This window comes from Microchirus variegatus, assembly GCF_963457635.1.
Source record: "Microchirus variegatus genome assembly, chromosome: 22".
Classification (NCBI taxonomy): domain Eukaryota; kingdom Metazoa; phylum Chordata; class Actinopteri; order Pleuronectiformes; family Soleidae; genus Microchirus; species Microchirus variegatus.
Genome location: NC_139823.1, coordinates 10,364,192 through 10,377,261, shown reverse-complemented (window position 1 = coordinate 10,377,261; position 13,070 = coordinate 10,364,192). Strand labels below are relative to the sequence as shown.

The 13,070-nt window shown below is 41.2% G+C and overlaps 1 protein-coding gene across 1 annotated transcript in view; it reads right to left on the bottom strand.

Annotated features, from left to right (window-relative positions):
- Nucleotides 1-13,070, bottom strand: part of epha3 (eph receptor A3) — an 88,026-nt gene that overhangs the window by 20,509 nt on the left and 54,447 nt on the right. The window contains exons 6-10 of the mRNA XM_083908545.1: nucleotides 11,827-11,951; nucleotides 4,969-5,131; nucleotides 4,467-4,572; nucleotides 3,483-3,547; nucleotides 2,087-2,212 (exon numbers count right to left, since the gene is read on the bottom strand). Coding sequence (XP_083764671.1) covers nucleotides 2,087-2,212; nucleotides 3,483-3,547; nucleotides 4,467-4,572; nucleotides 4,969-5,131; nucleotides 11,827-11,951 — 585 coding nt within the window. The remainder of the gene's footprint in view (nucleotides 1-2,086; nucleotides 2,213-3,482; nucleotides 3,548-4,466; nucleotides 4,573-4,968; nucleotides 5,132-11,826; nucleotides 11,952-13,070) is intronic.

Genomic DNA, 13,070 nt, shown 5'->3' with positions numbered 1-13,070 from the left:
AATCGATTAATAATCGATTCATCGATTCATCGTTTCAGCTCTAGTACAAATGCTTTGTCGCTCCAGTTGTACCCTATCAGGGTACAAGCACTGTACCTTTAATATTTGTACCTGCTTGTTTGTACCTCTATGGAAACATTTCTGCACCTCTAGTGACAAAAATGTACCTTTATGTCCTGGTACAAAAATGTACTGATTGGTACACACTGAGAAAAGTACAGTGCTTGTATCTTGATAGGGTACAACTGGAGCGACTAAGCATTTGTACCTCTTTTAGGTACAGTCTCGTACTTTGATTTCTTAGTGTGTATGAAAAAAACTGTAACTTTAAAAACTTTAAATCTTCATCAGTAATTCATACCATAGTCTACAGGAAAAAAAGGAAAATCATGATCATGAAGATTCCCACAGACAAATACTTCCTATGACAGGATCTAACCTTTCCATAGCTGACCTCTAATGACAAAAAAAATAAAAAGAAGCAAACCTATGAATCAACCCAACCCTATTATGATGAATGTGATTTGTCTTTGATGAGCAGTGAGACAGTGGTATGCGTTGTGGTGTTTTGTCCATAGTCCAGTAGTGTGGAGTCAGGTATCAGAGTCTCAGTTATTCTGACAGCTTTAAAAGTGTGCAGAGCTGCTGGGACTCTGGAGACCGAGGGCCTGCTGTTATGCACCGCGTGTGCTTTATTCTCTATACATTCTGCCGGCACTTGACATCAATCACGACGCATTACCCCATGCACTCCTCTCTCCTCTCCTCCCTGACAAGGAGAGGAGAGAGGAGATTTGTTTTACTGTTGCAATGATTCGATTTAGTTTAGTATTAGAGCATTAGGTTAAAAAAAAAAGGAGCTAAAGGGAAGAAGATAAGGATACAAAAAAAAAAAACATTTCTACACCCAGTTAGAGGAGGACTAGAAAGACGGGACATCAAGCTGGGGCATTGCATTCTTTCACATTCCCAGCTGTGCAGTAAATGCCCGTAGAGTTAAACCAGATCGCTGCTATGACAATGTAGATATATAGAAAACACTTAAGGTACGGACTTTTTCTCTGTGTTTATGCAGTTGGGGGCAACTTTGTCATCTAAATGGAACATTACAGAGTAAAAAAGTAAGAAAGTAAAAGTAAATGCCACCAACTTGGCAATTTGCTTGCTTTGAATAAGGGTTTGTCCACACAGATATGACTGGAGGTGAATATATATGGATAGTTTTTTTTTTATTTTTTTATTTAAATCTTATCAGCGTTTCAGCCATACAGAAGCAGGACCCAGAGTGGGAAAATCTCAAAATGCTCCCTTTACGTTTTCCCTGCAGACAACAGCACTACTTTAGGAAAACAATGATGTCATAGTCCCGCCTCTGTCTTGCGCTGGCATTCACTGTCCCCGTCTACAGCATCATTGTCGGCATCCTTGTCTCGTGTGTTGCAGATTGTTTGGCCAATGGTGTTGCCAATTGAAAAGTAACTAAAGTCAGCCTGAAAAAAAGTTGCGAGATATCAACACGTCCAGTCCTCGGCGAGTTCAGACACGGGAGTGAAGAAGAAAAAAAAAAGTGAAACGAAATCGTGAAATAAGGGGAGGAGCAAACAAAACAAAATTTTCACTGACACTATTTTCACTGACACATCCACAGCTCCTTCTTGTCTGGGACTTTTGTGTTATCTGAGTGGTCAGAGGGATTCTCTGTCCTGCTCCTCTGTCTCTACAGCCACATCGACTCACTCGTGTGGCAGAACTGGCAAATTTTCTTTTCGGAAAAGTAGTTAGTGTTAGTGTAGTAGGGTAGTTTTGGCTGTGATTGTATACATTGTGTACAGCAGCACTTACAGGCCTGGCATTATGTACTTGCAGTATTTTTCCTGAGGGTTTTACTGTGGATGAAGACAATTTCCTGAAACAATGCCGTGTTTACGTGAAACTTTTTTTCAAAACGGCAGAGAAAAAGATTGTTTTTTTTACGCTTCGTTCCATTTCTGTGTGGAAAAGGATAGGGCCTAACCCATGAGGAATGTGTGTGTGTCTGTGTGTGTGTGTGTGCGCGCACAGCATGTAGTCATGCGTTTATGCTCACCTGCTCCGACGACTTTGTCTATGGCGATGCAAGAGGCGTCCAACTCTTTGGCAAACTCGTGCACAGCCTGGCTCGGATCCTCATACGTGTGAGGGTCCACGTAGGTCCTGATACCCGGCAGACTCACTGCAACAGCAGAAAAGGACGTGCATCCATTAGAAATCACTTAAAAAACTGTCCTTTAAGAATGAATTCCCTTTTAAGGAAGCTTAAAACAAGATGGGCTCTCGACAGGAGGCAGCTGATACAGTAAATTGTGTGTTAGATACACAGATGCTTTTATGTTCGACTATATGGCACGTGTCCAAGAAAAGCTGTTTTTTTTTTTTATGTGTTTACGCACATTTTTAGTTCGGAAAAAATCAAGGCCAGATGCACACACGTCGTTAAACTCAACACATTTTGCGAAAACGAAGTCATATGGTGCAACGGATGGCGGAATGGCTCAACTATATTCACACTGCTGAAGACTTACATTAGCTCTGACTAAATTGTTGAATAGAATATTAATTCATGATTTTACCGATTCATTCATTCATTCACCAGAATGACTAAAAGCGACAATCTGAGGATTAAAAGCTTCAGTATAGGCTACTAATGCGCACGTGAGTGTTTTTAAAGGCATACTTGAAAACAGGGAGTGATAAAAGTGTGTTTTATTATTCCCCTGTGGGTTCTGTATGCCCTGCTTATGACCCATCCAAACTATTCATGAAGGAGAGGGCAAAATGTTATTCAGTCGCCGGGGAGTTGCCGAGCTAATGACGAGGTGAAGGTCGAAGGGAGGAGGATTCCTAATAAATAACATTTCGCTTGTAAATTAAGCTTTTTAAAGTTTTTAAAGCTCGCCGTAAGTTGTTACCTTGGCTCTTTTTTAAAAAAAAATATGGATTCCATTCATATTTTACCTTTTACATCACTTTTCATCACTGCTGAAAAAATGTACCAGTTAAAAAACGACTATTCTCCAGAGTAACGCCTATAATTATGGATTGTTTAAAGCTTAATTTGCTGCACTTGTTGCAGCTGGCATCAAGCACAGCCTTTTTTCAAACGAAGCCTTCAGGATTGGTTTACAAATGGGCCGAGAAACCTCCATCTTAATATCGTCTCGGTTGGCTTGCCGTCTTCTCGTATGACCGAGCGATCCCGAGCGAAGGGGGGAAAAACTGCTTTATGATGAGAAATATTAGGTCTAAAAACACCCACCGCTGGTTTAGCGGATTGAAAAAAAAAGGTCTGTGTAAAAAAAGATTCCCCCCCCATGGGTGAAAATATCAGACAACCTGAAATATAACTGCAATTACTCCTTTTACTCAGCGCATAGTAAAAAAAAAATGTAGAGAGGATACATCAAACCAGGGCCTGGGGGAAAAAAGCGGAGTCTAATACTTACAGTGGCCGTTGCCAAAGTGCAGTCTTTTCTCGTCGGGATGTTTGGATTTGCTGCGGCAACAAAACCTGCCAATCCAAACACAGAAAGGTCAGAAATAGTGCCACATCTCCCAATAAGATGTAGCCCGGCCTGAAGGCTCGCAAGAACTCTATGTGTGTGTGTGTGTGTGTGTGTGTGTAATCCCAGCTCTTATAAGCCAAGAGAGGATCAGTAAGTCCTATAATGAGCCATGGATTTATACTCTCTCTGAACAGTACTGACTGCCAACTCCACACACACACACCCACACCCACACCCACACCCACACACACACACACAACGTCTTCCTATACACCCACACACCTAAATACCCTAATACTTATTTATTTATAACAGAAACTATAGGATAGACCAGGGGTCTGCAACCTTTACTATGAAAAGAGCCATTTTTGTCCCCTCTCCACCCAAATGCAATTAATCTGGAGCCGCAAAACCCATTTGACCCATAAAATTAAGATTATATCACATATAGGTTTTTTTTTTGTACAGATATATTATAAGAATGAGTTTGTTGCAATAAGAACTACACAAATAAAACCGTTGACATTCGTTGCGGTTTATAGCCAACATTTAATCCAAAGATGGACAGGACATTATGATGTGATGCACAAATTATTATTAAAACAATTTCAATATCACCTTGATTTCTAAATAAGATTGTGTTCACTTTGAAAGAAGAGAATGAATATGAAATAAAAAATAAACTGCTCTTATTCAAAGTTACTATTGAGGAGCCACATGTGGCTCTAGAGCCGCAGGTTGCAGACCCCTGGGATAGACGGATACAAAAGAGACACATTGGTAAAAATAATGACATGCACGGCGATAGCAGGCAAACGGTCTTCAACATTAACAATCAGGTCTAACTGACAGAGAAGCGCTGCAGCAATTGGAAGAAATGATGACACAAACTGACAATCGAGGCGAGTGAGTAAGGAAACAGACCTGCCAACCAGGACGTAGAGCAGCACAGTGAGCAGGATGATGGCCACGGCGGAGGAAATGGCAATCAGAACCACCTGGCTGTTCTCACTCGAGATAGAAAAGGCTGCTGAAAAGACGAGGAGAAAAACTAAGTGAGTAAAATACACTTCATTCCAAGTAGAACACACCCTTTTTTACCTTTTTCTGAACAAAGTTTGATTGATATTTTTGTGCCGAGAAATGCTCAGCTGCTTAAATGTGTCCAGCTGCATAGAAAACTGATCCCTCATTATTTAAAAAAAGAAGCTGTGCTTTTCCTATAAAACTCTTCAATGATACTTAAAAAAGCCGACCACTGGGCACAATAACCTCTCACTGATCCCCCCCTGACATTATATAACATTACATAATCTTATATTTTATATTAAATGCCAATAATGTGCTTCGGCATGCAAAGCCAAAACAACAGTGAAACCATATTTTATAGAAAAGTAAGTAAGCTTCTGCTCTCGGCTGAATTTACAGTCAGGGCTGGTCTCGAACTGGAAGCTGGGGCTGCTGGCTCCATATCCGGCTGCAGTGCGCGCTCTGATCTGCAGCAAGTAGGCGGTGTTCGGCTTCAAACCGTTCAGGGACACGTTACAGCCGCGAGCGCGAAGGATGGTGTAGCTGGTCTCCTGCTCATCCTGTAAAACAAGAAGAACAACGTCAAATAATAAGATATAAATGCAATTTAGTTCAGGCAATTAATGAATATATTAGGACTGTAACGATACACAAACTCACGATTCGATTTGTATCACGATTTCTGACACACAGTTCGACAACATTTTCTTATATAACAACTTAATGTAACATTTAATAACAAATATTTTGGAACACTGTGAACAGGTTTGAAGATAAATAAATACAAAACTGTTGAAAAATACAAAGTAAATGATCAACCAGACTTGGATTTGTCCCCAAAGCATGCTGGGAAGTGTAGTTCTTCATGAGAATCAGTTTTGTTCCAGTGGAAATAACTTGTTTTGATAAACATCAAAGGTAAGACGACATTTCCGCTTGTATTTCTTGAAAGTCGGTTGTTGTTTTGCTCTTATTTTGGGGCTGGATCCGTGAATCTTGTTCGTAGAGTGATAAAAATGGTACCGTTAGAATCTGTGGATTCTTCGCTGTTTACATAATCCGGTGCCGCTTTTAAACGTGTGCGCTGTAGCGTTTTTTTTCACCTCCTGCGGGTTCGATCCATCTGTGTTTTAACTTTGTTTGGTGAACATAAAAATGGTTTATATGAGCTTTTAGCTGAGTTTTATGACGCTTTTGTCGCTGCATCTGATGCTGCCCCCGGTACTGGGGACATCAGTAAAGAGATTAATGCGATTGGCTCTGAGTATTGCGATTTTGATTTTCGATACGCATATCGTTACAGCCCTAGAATATACCTATATAGTATCCCCCTGTGCCCCCACCACACACACACACACATCTCAGACAGTCTGGCAGTTTTCTTCCAGCCCGAGGAGTTATGCTTTTTATATTTTATGACTTCTCTCCTACTGATCTCCACTGATAGAGCAACAGCAGGATTTACACACCAGGTCTACATTTGGCACATTGATTCCAGATGTGAAAAGAAGAAAAGTGGTGAAGGAAAGACGAGAGGGCAGTAGGTCAACGCAGACAAGGAAAGACAGAAAACAATCCTCAATTTTTGCCTGAGTGTAGTGACACTTTTACAGTTGGAAAAATAACAGGATCCATACAGGTCATGTTGTTGGAATTTTCATTAAAATTGCGTTTGAAGAAGCATATTTTATGTTGCACTATGTGCACCACAGTTACCAGGTAAAGATAAGAGAATCAAAATAACAAATTAACTGAGCAAGTATGGCAAATAGAATAAAACGGGGCATAATGTTTCTTCATGTGTCTCATAGTCCATTTGTTTGAGGTGTCATATCAACACGAAGCTCAAAGCCATGAAACAAACTGTCAAAGGAGAGAAATAGAAATAAGTGTGCGATCTTAAATCTCACGCCAACCTACCAGAGACGACCCAAAAAATGAGCTACACGTCTTGCGACATAGCCAAGCTCATAAAAACCACTCAAGGCTGAACCTCGTCCAGGTCGAGTGAAATCCTCAGTTTATAGACCCAGTTATCAACAGGCACTCATTGGTGAAGGCAGTGGCATAAACACTCACAGACACGCACACGTGCACGACCAGAATCCACGACGGTGTGGATCGGTTTTATGGTGCGAAAAAAGCATTTTTAAGACTGTCACGTTTGCGAGGAGGTAACAAATACAACGGCCATGTGCTGAGAAAACTCCTCGTGGCAGCTATAAATCTAACCACAGGTCATCATAGTTCAGAGATCGGGACCCTATGTGATCGCTGACAATCATACAGAGGTTTGTATGAGGGGCCGTGTAGGCCATAATTCCTTTTTTTTTACCTCTCACGTACAATTGTTTTACCTCTCACATACTCTCTGTTTTTACCTCTCAGTACATGTTTTCACACATTACATGTGAAAGGTAAAACAATTGTATGTGAAAGGTAAAAGAGAGTATGTGAGAGGTAAAACAATTGTATGTGAGAGGTAAACTTGTGAATGTGTGAGGTAAAATTGTGTATGTGAGAGGTAAAATTGTGTATCTGAGAGGTAAAATTGTGTATGTGAGAGGTAAAATTGTGTATCTGAGAGGTAAAATTGTGTATGTGAGAGGTAAAATTGTGTATGTGAGAGGTAAAATTGTGTATCTGAGAGGTAAAATTGTGTATGTGAAAGGTAAAATTGTGTATGTGAGAGGTAAAAAAAAGGAATTATGGCCTCCACGGCCCCTCATAGGTTTGCCACAGACAGACACCTGTACTCTCCTAACAAGCCATGTGACTGTAGGACACGGGTATGGGTAGGGACATTGGGTAGAATTTAATACGGCCTCTGTTCTGTGTTCTGCTTTGCTAACGTAAACAAAGCTGTAGCAAATTACAGCTTGTTTAATCCACGTGCACACAGTCTGAGACGCAAAACCGTCCCAAAAGCATGAGATATCCAGCAGAGGTCTCGTAAAACGCAGCGTTTCAGTCAGCATTCCTTCCATCTGAGACTAACTAAAGAGATTAAAAGAAAGAGATAAAAATTAAAGTGGATTTGATGCACTCTCTCTCCGTCTCTCCCTGCAGATTAAGGTGATAAAAACATGCAAAAACAATAAGCAAAAGTGTATTTGACAACGTCTTATTAGCTGTACAGCACTCATTTGCTGGGTTTAAGCGACGGGAAGATCACATAGTCGGCCTGGGATTTCCAAAATGAAACACCTCTCTTCCTCTGGGAAACGGCGTGAGGAAATTCCCCAGAGAATCAGCAATCATTCACATACATAGGAAGTGCAAAGACACGTGGGCCTTTGGTTCCATGACTGTATGACATGGTGGTGCAGCATGTGAAGATTAGTTGGTGTGTTTTCTTCTTTCCCTTCTTTTTAAAAATATCACAGAGTTCACAGTAAAACTCTCTTTTATTAACAATTAAATTCCACCTTTTATATCCGTAAAACCTCCAGATGAAAACTCTGAAAACTGTCATTAAGATCACAACTAAAGAGATGTATTAAATACAACAGTGTAAGAATTAGGAGTTACAGTCACCTAATTTAACATAAATCATTGTGGTATTAAAAATGTTTTCCCAACCATAACAGTTTATTTCTGTCTGTCACTACTGTATTTGTATATTTTCACTTCACATAAGTGGATATTAGTTTTAATTTATCATCACACCACACGTTTGTCAGCAGCCACTTGATAGTAAAATTAATGACACGGCTCCAGGCACGTTTCCTTGTAAGGTGGCATCGACTGATGATTCCAGTTGCCGAGCAGTATTTATTTAACGTACGGTCGCTCCGCTCTGCGTTAAAACAACCATCTGCCGGAAACTTTAAAGCGCTTTCTGGATTTAAAGGCAGACTTTTGTGAGTGTTATTTTAACAAACGTGAAAATGATAGCACCCGCGTATTACAAAGAAAAAAAAACAAGTTATTAGGCGTATTAAGGTATATTACAGAGGGACTGGAATAACTCAACACACGTGTTAGATTGTGTGCAGACAGCAGGCGGGACACTTCAGGAATGAACACTTCAATGAGCTCTAAGGATTTACAGAGGGCAGACTGAACGACTTGTGGCAAATTATATTTTTATTTCTCCGTTTTTAAAGCTGTACTTATGAGTCTGGAACGACACATCCCCTGCAACTCCCCCCCCACCCTCTATCTGCACTCTCATCAAAGCTCTGCTCTATAAACACATGACTTACCCGACAAATCCTAGAGGCTGAGTTAAAGAAGGGAACACTGCAAAGACATCTTCACTTACATAGATCCAGTCCGTCCAGTGAGTGGATCCCTCACCTGTGGTTCTCCCTAAGGTTTCTACCTCTTTCTTTTCCCGTTATAAGGTTTTTTTTCCCCCTGGTAGTTATTCCTTACCCTGGTCGAGGGTCTAAGGAGAGAGGATGTTACCAACCCTGTGAAAGCCCAGTGAGACAAACTGTGTTTTCGCAATTGTGGGCTATACAATACAATTTCATTTGATTTGGTTTTCCATTATCATCATTATCATAATGAACTCTTAGAAATAAGGGTTCCTTCTATAAGAGCTGAGGTTCTACCCGGAACCATTTGCTTCTGAAAAACCCTTTCCCCAAAGAAAACGTTTTTCAAGAGCTCTTGGTAACACTAATGGTTCCAGTAAGAACCATTTTGATCCAGAAAACCCTTTAAAACCCCTTTCCTGAATAAAGGGTTTTAAAAGGGTTCTTGGTGGAACCCTCCAAAAGGGTTCCAGGTGGAACCTTTATAAAAAGGTTCTACCTGGAGCCAAAAAGGGTTCTCCTATGAGGACAAGCTGAAGAACCGTATATGGTTCTACTTAGCTAGAACCATATAAATATATGGTGACAATCAGAACTTGATGAGGATTTGTGTGATTGAGTGACTTTAGTTGCATAATTTCCTAGTTAGTCCTTAGCATGCTAAAGGTCGTCAGCGTCCCTCTGCCTGCCACAAGAAGAGGCCTCTGATCTGGGTTGTGATGAGGGTCTCCCCCCCTGGTTGTCCCAGTTTATTCTTCTGCATGGAGGAGCCTTTTGTCGCTGCGTATATATGGCCGCTGTGAAGAATCGCCTGGGAACTCTGGGGTTTGTGCGTTTGCCTGTTGCCTGTGTGTACGTGTGTTCTGTGAGCGTGTCTCACACTGTTATTAAAAGAACATTTGTAATACAGACTCTCCCTTTACTTTTTTTTCCTCTGCCCTCTATGAATGAACATTGGATTGTGATGAGTGAGCATGTGTGTGCGCGACTGCAAAATCACAGCCGAGAATTAAACCTGCGCTGCAGTAGCTCTGACCCAGTATCAAAAACTGTGACTTCTCCTCACGCTGCTTTCCAGCCTTGTTTTAACATCTCAGGTAAGGATGGCTGAGCAGGGAGCAGAGTTTAGAGAGGAAACGGTTCCTGTCTGCCTACTAATCAAGAGATTAGGGGCCACTGTTGGCATCTGTGATCCTGGACAGGCACACTCGCATGCACACACACACACACACACACACACACACACACACACACACTGAATCTTCCAGAGTGATTAAACTTGCATCCACGGCTAATTTCACCATCAAATGTCAGCCGTAGCACAGCGTCGGCGCTGAAAAAACCAGTGTAATTCGTTCTGCACTAATTTCCCCCTCTCAGAGGAACGAGAGACCCCACAGACACATTTTTACTATTGGCCATAAAACTTGTCTCCATTAAGAAGAGAAGGGGAGAGGAGGACAGGACGAGAGATATAGAGGGGAGATGTGAAAAGGGGGAGACGAGAAGGATAAAAAAAGAAAGAAGAGAGAAGCAGGGAAGGGGCGACATAATGTACACAGAAGGATTTAGAGAAGACAAAGAACTGAAGGATAAAAGAGGAGAAAAGGGGAGGAGAGAAGACAATGGAAGACACACGATGAAAACATGACGCTCCTTTTGGCTTATTATAGTTAGGCAGATAAATATTAAAGGTCCCATATTATATCCTATCCTACCCCAAGTAAACCTGGTGTCCTAAACACTTAAGGGACAGGAAATGACATCATCCACAGAGGCTAACAACAGTTAGCATTTGGAAAAGTGATCATTTGCAGGCTCTAGCAGGCACATTGCTGTCATATTATAACATGTATTCACTGGACAGATAAATAAATCCTCTGAGGCTGGAAGTTTGCGTAGAACTCTGTGCTGCACTGTGGAGCCAAGAACAGAACCTTTCGTGGACTTTGCGGACTTCCGGTTTTCGGATGCCGTTGACCTCGATAGCACTCTCAAGTCTTTTACGGACAAAGTGGAGCTCTGAGGGACAACAATCCCAGGAATTTTGTGCATTGTGACATCCCAAAATGCGCAAAATTCCTGGAAGTCAACATTGGGTGTTCTATCTCCTGTACTTAGACCCAGGAGGACCACAAAAACATGAGTGAGTCTTCTTTTTTCACACTTTGCCAACTGATAGGACCTCCAGAGTCCCAAATATAAGGATTTAAATGATGAAAAAGTTGATTTTGCATAATATGGGACCTTTAAGAAGTATATGGCAACGCAAGCAGCCATTCTTCTTTAAGTGTAAATGCAAAAACAAAACAAATTTGAGCTCAAACATGGAAACCACATTCCAAATCAAAGATTTTTTTTTTTTTAACTCAAACCCAAAACATTTTAGAACATGAAAGTCTTAAGATTTTGAAAAATGTAAAAAATGCACCAACTTTTGGCTCCAAACATTATGGCGAGATAGAGAGGAAAATAAGTGCAAACTGCACATCAATAGTAATTTGTCAATTTGCTCATTCCCTCTTTTTCTCTTTCTTTTTCTTTTTCCTGGCAAGACATGCGAGTTACTTTATCATATGGCGTGTGTGGTGCAGACAGGAAGTCAGCCTGCTCAAAACAGTGGAATATTTTTGACTCGCTGGCCTCGACTGGGAAAGAACTGAGCATCTTCCGTGGGCCCAGAAAGCCGAGCCAACAGAGAAGTCTCTTGGCGTATGAGCACGATGAATGAATGAGTGAGTGAGGCGCCATCTTCAAAACATAGCATCTGGCTCTTCTTCATACATGAACGTATGAAACGCATTAAACCTGGTTCTCTATCAGGACAACAAAGCAAATGATGTTGGAACTATGTTTGGCCAATATGTCAACCCTACATGATGGTCGTCTCATCAAATGCGTTGCATTTGAACTGTTCATTTAACATGTTATGGTACATGTCTGGTAAAGCTTTAAAACATATGGTAAATTGTGATGTATTGCGCACTGACCTTTTCGTAGTATTTGATCTCGTAGTCCAGGATAATGCCGTTGGGTCTTTCTGGTTCCTGCCAGGACAGCGAGACGCTGTTTCGAGAAGTCTTCTCCTTTTTGATCACCGTTACCGGAGAAGGAGCTGGAAGGCAGACGTATAGAGAGAGAGAGACACGGAGTGCAAAGAGGAGAGAGTGTCTTTATAAAGAGGTTCAGTGAAAGTTCAGTCCCCAGTGTAGCATCCTGGCAATATTGTCTAAGGTTCCTGTTAGTCTAATTCAGTTTGCTGCGTAGTCTAGTGGAGTCCATATCAAGGATGGGTTTGCTGCATGGAAAAACAAGACAACGCAAACACTCACATACGCTTAAAATACTCATAATAGTCATGTGCATTTATCCACTGTCCGAGAAATGCAATGATTTAGCTTGACTAACATTAATTACGAGAAAAAAAAAAAATACCTTCACAGTACTCCTGGTTTGTCTCTTGCACAGATATAAATATTGCTATACCAGATTTTTTTCATAACTCATTCTCTGTAGCAAACGCCACGGAGGAAATATTGGAAAATGTATATATATATATTTTTTTTTCAAATTTCAGAGTGCAATCTCTGGAAGCAACCACTGGCCAATATCATCAAAATAAAGGAAAACAAGGCTATGGGTTACCACACGCTGTCTCTAGAGCTCGGTGAGGATATTACATCTCGATTCCATCACGTATTAAGTTCCAAACGTATACATTGCATGAGCTCCTGCTTTTATTGCTAAAGGAGCAATTTCTCAGTGGAGGTCAGAGGTTTGTCCACTTCTGTCTTTCGATCCACTGCATTTCTCTCAAAGTTTGAAACCTTCTTTCCCTTTCTCTCTCTCTCTCTCTCTCTCTCTCTCTCTCTGCTGTATCTTTTTAGGTTCGGTGCTGGCTCTATTGCCAATCTGCCTCTCCGGTCCTTCATCCACACATCGCATAGCCTCGGGGAGTTCACATGGTCCCAATCTAGTAATTCAGCACATCCCTCCCTCCCTCTCTCCCTCTATCATGCTCAGTACCCCTCCTTAATTCCGTCTCTCTCTCTCTCTCTCTCTCCCTCTTCACTCCCTTTCTCATTTCCCTTCTTTACTGCTCTCTAATTGCCTGGCAGCTTCGGGGCCAACCCGGCATCTGAGGCATTGACTTTTAATTTTATTAGACCACAGGAAAAAACATGTTTGTCTTTGAAATGTTCGAGCCTTTCTTGATTGTGATTATATGGCTGCA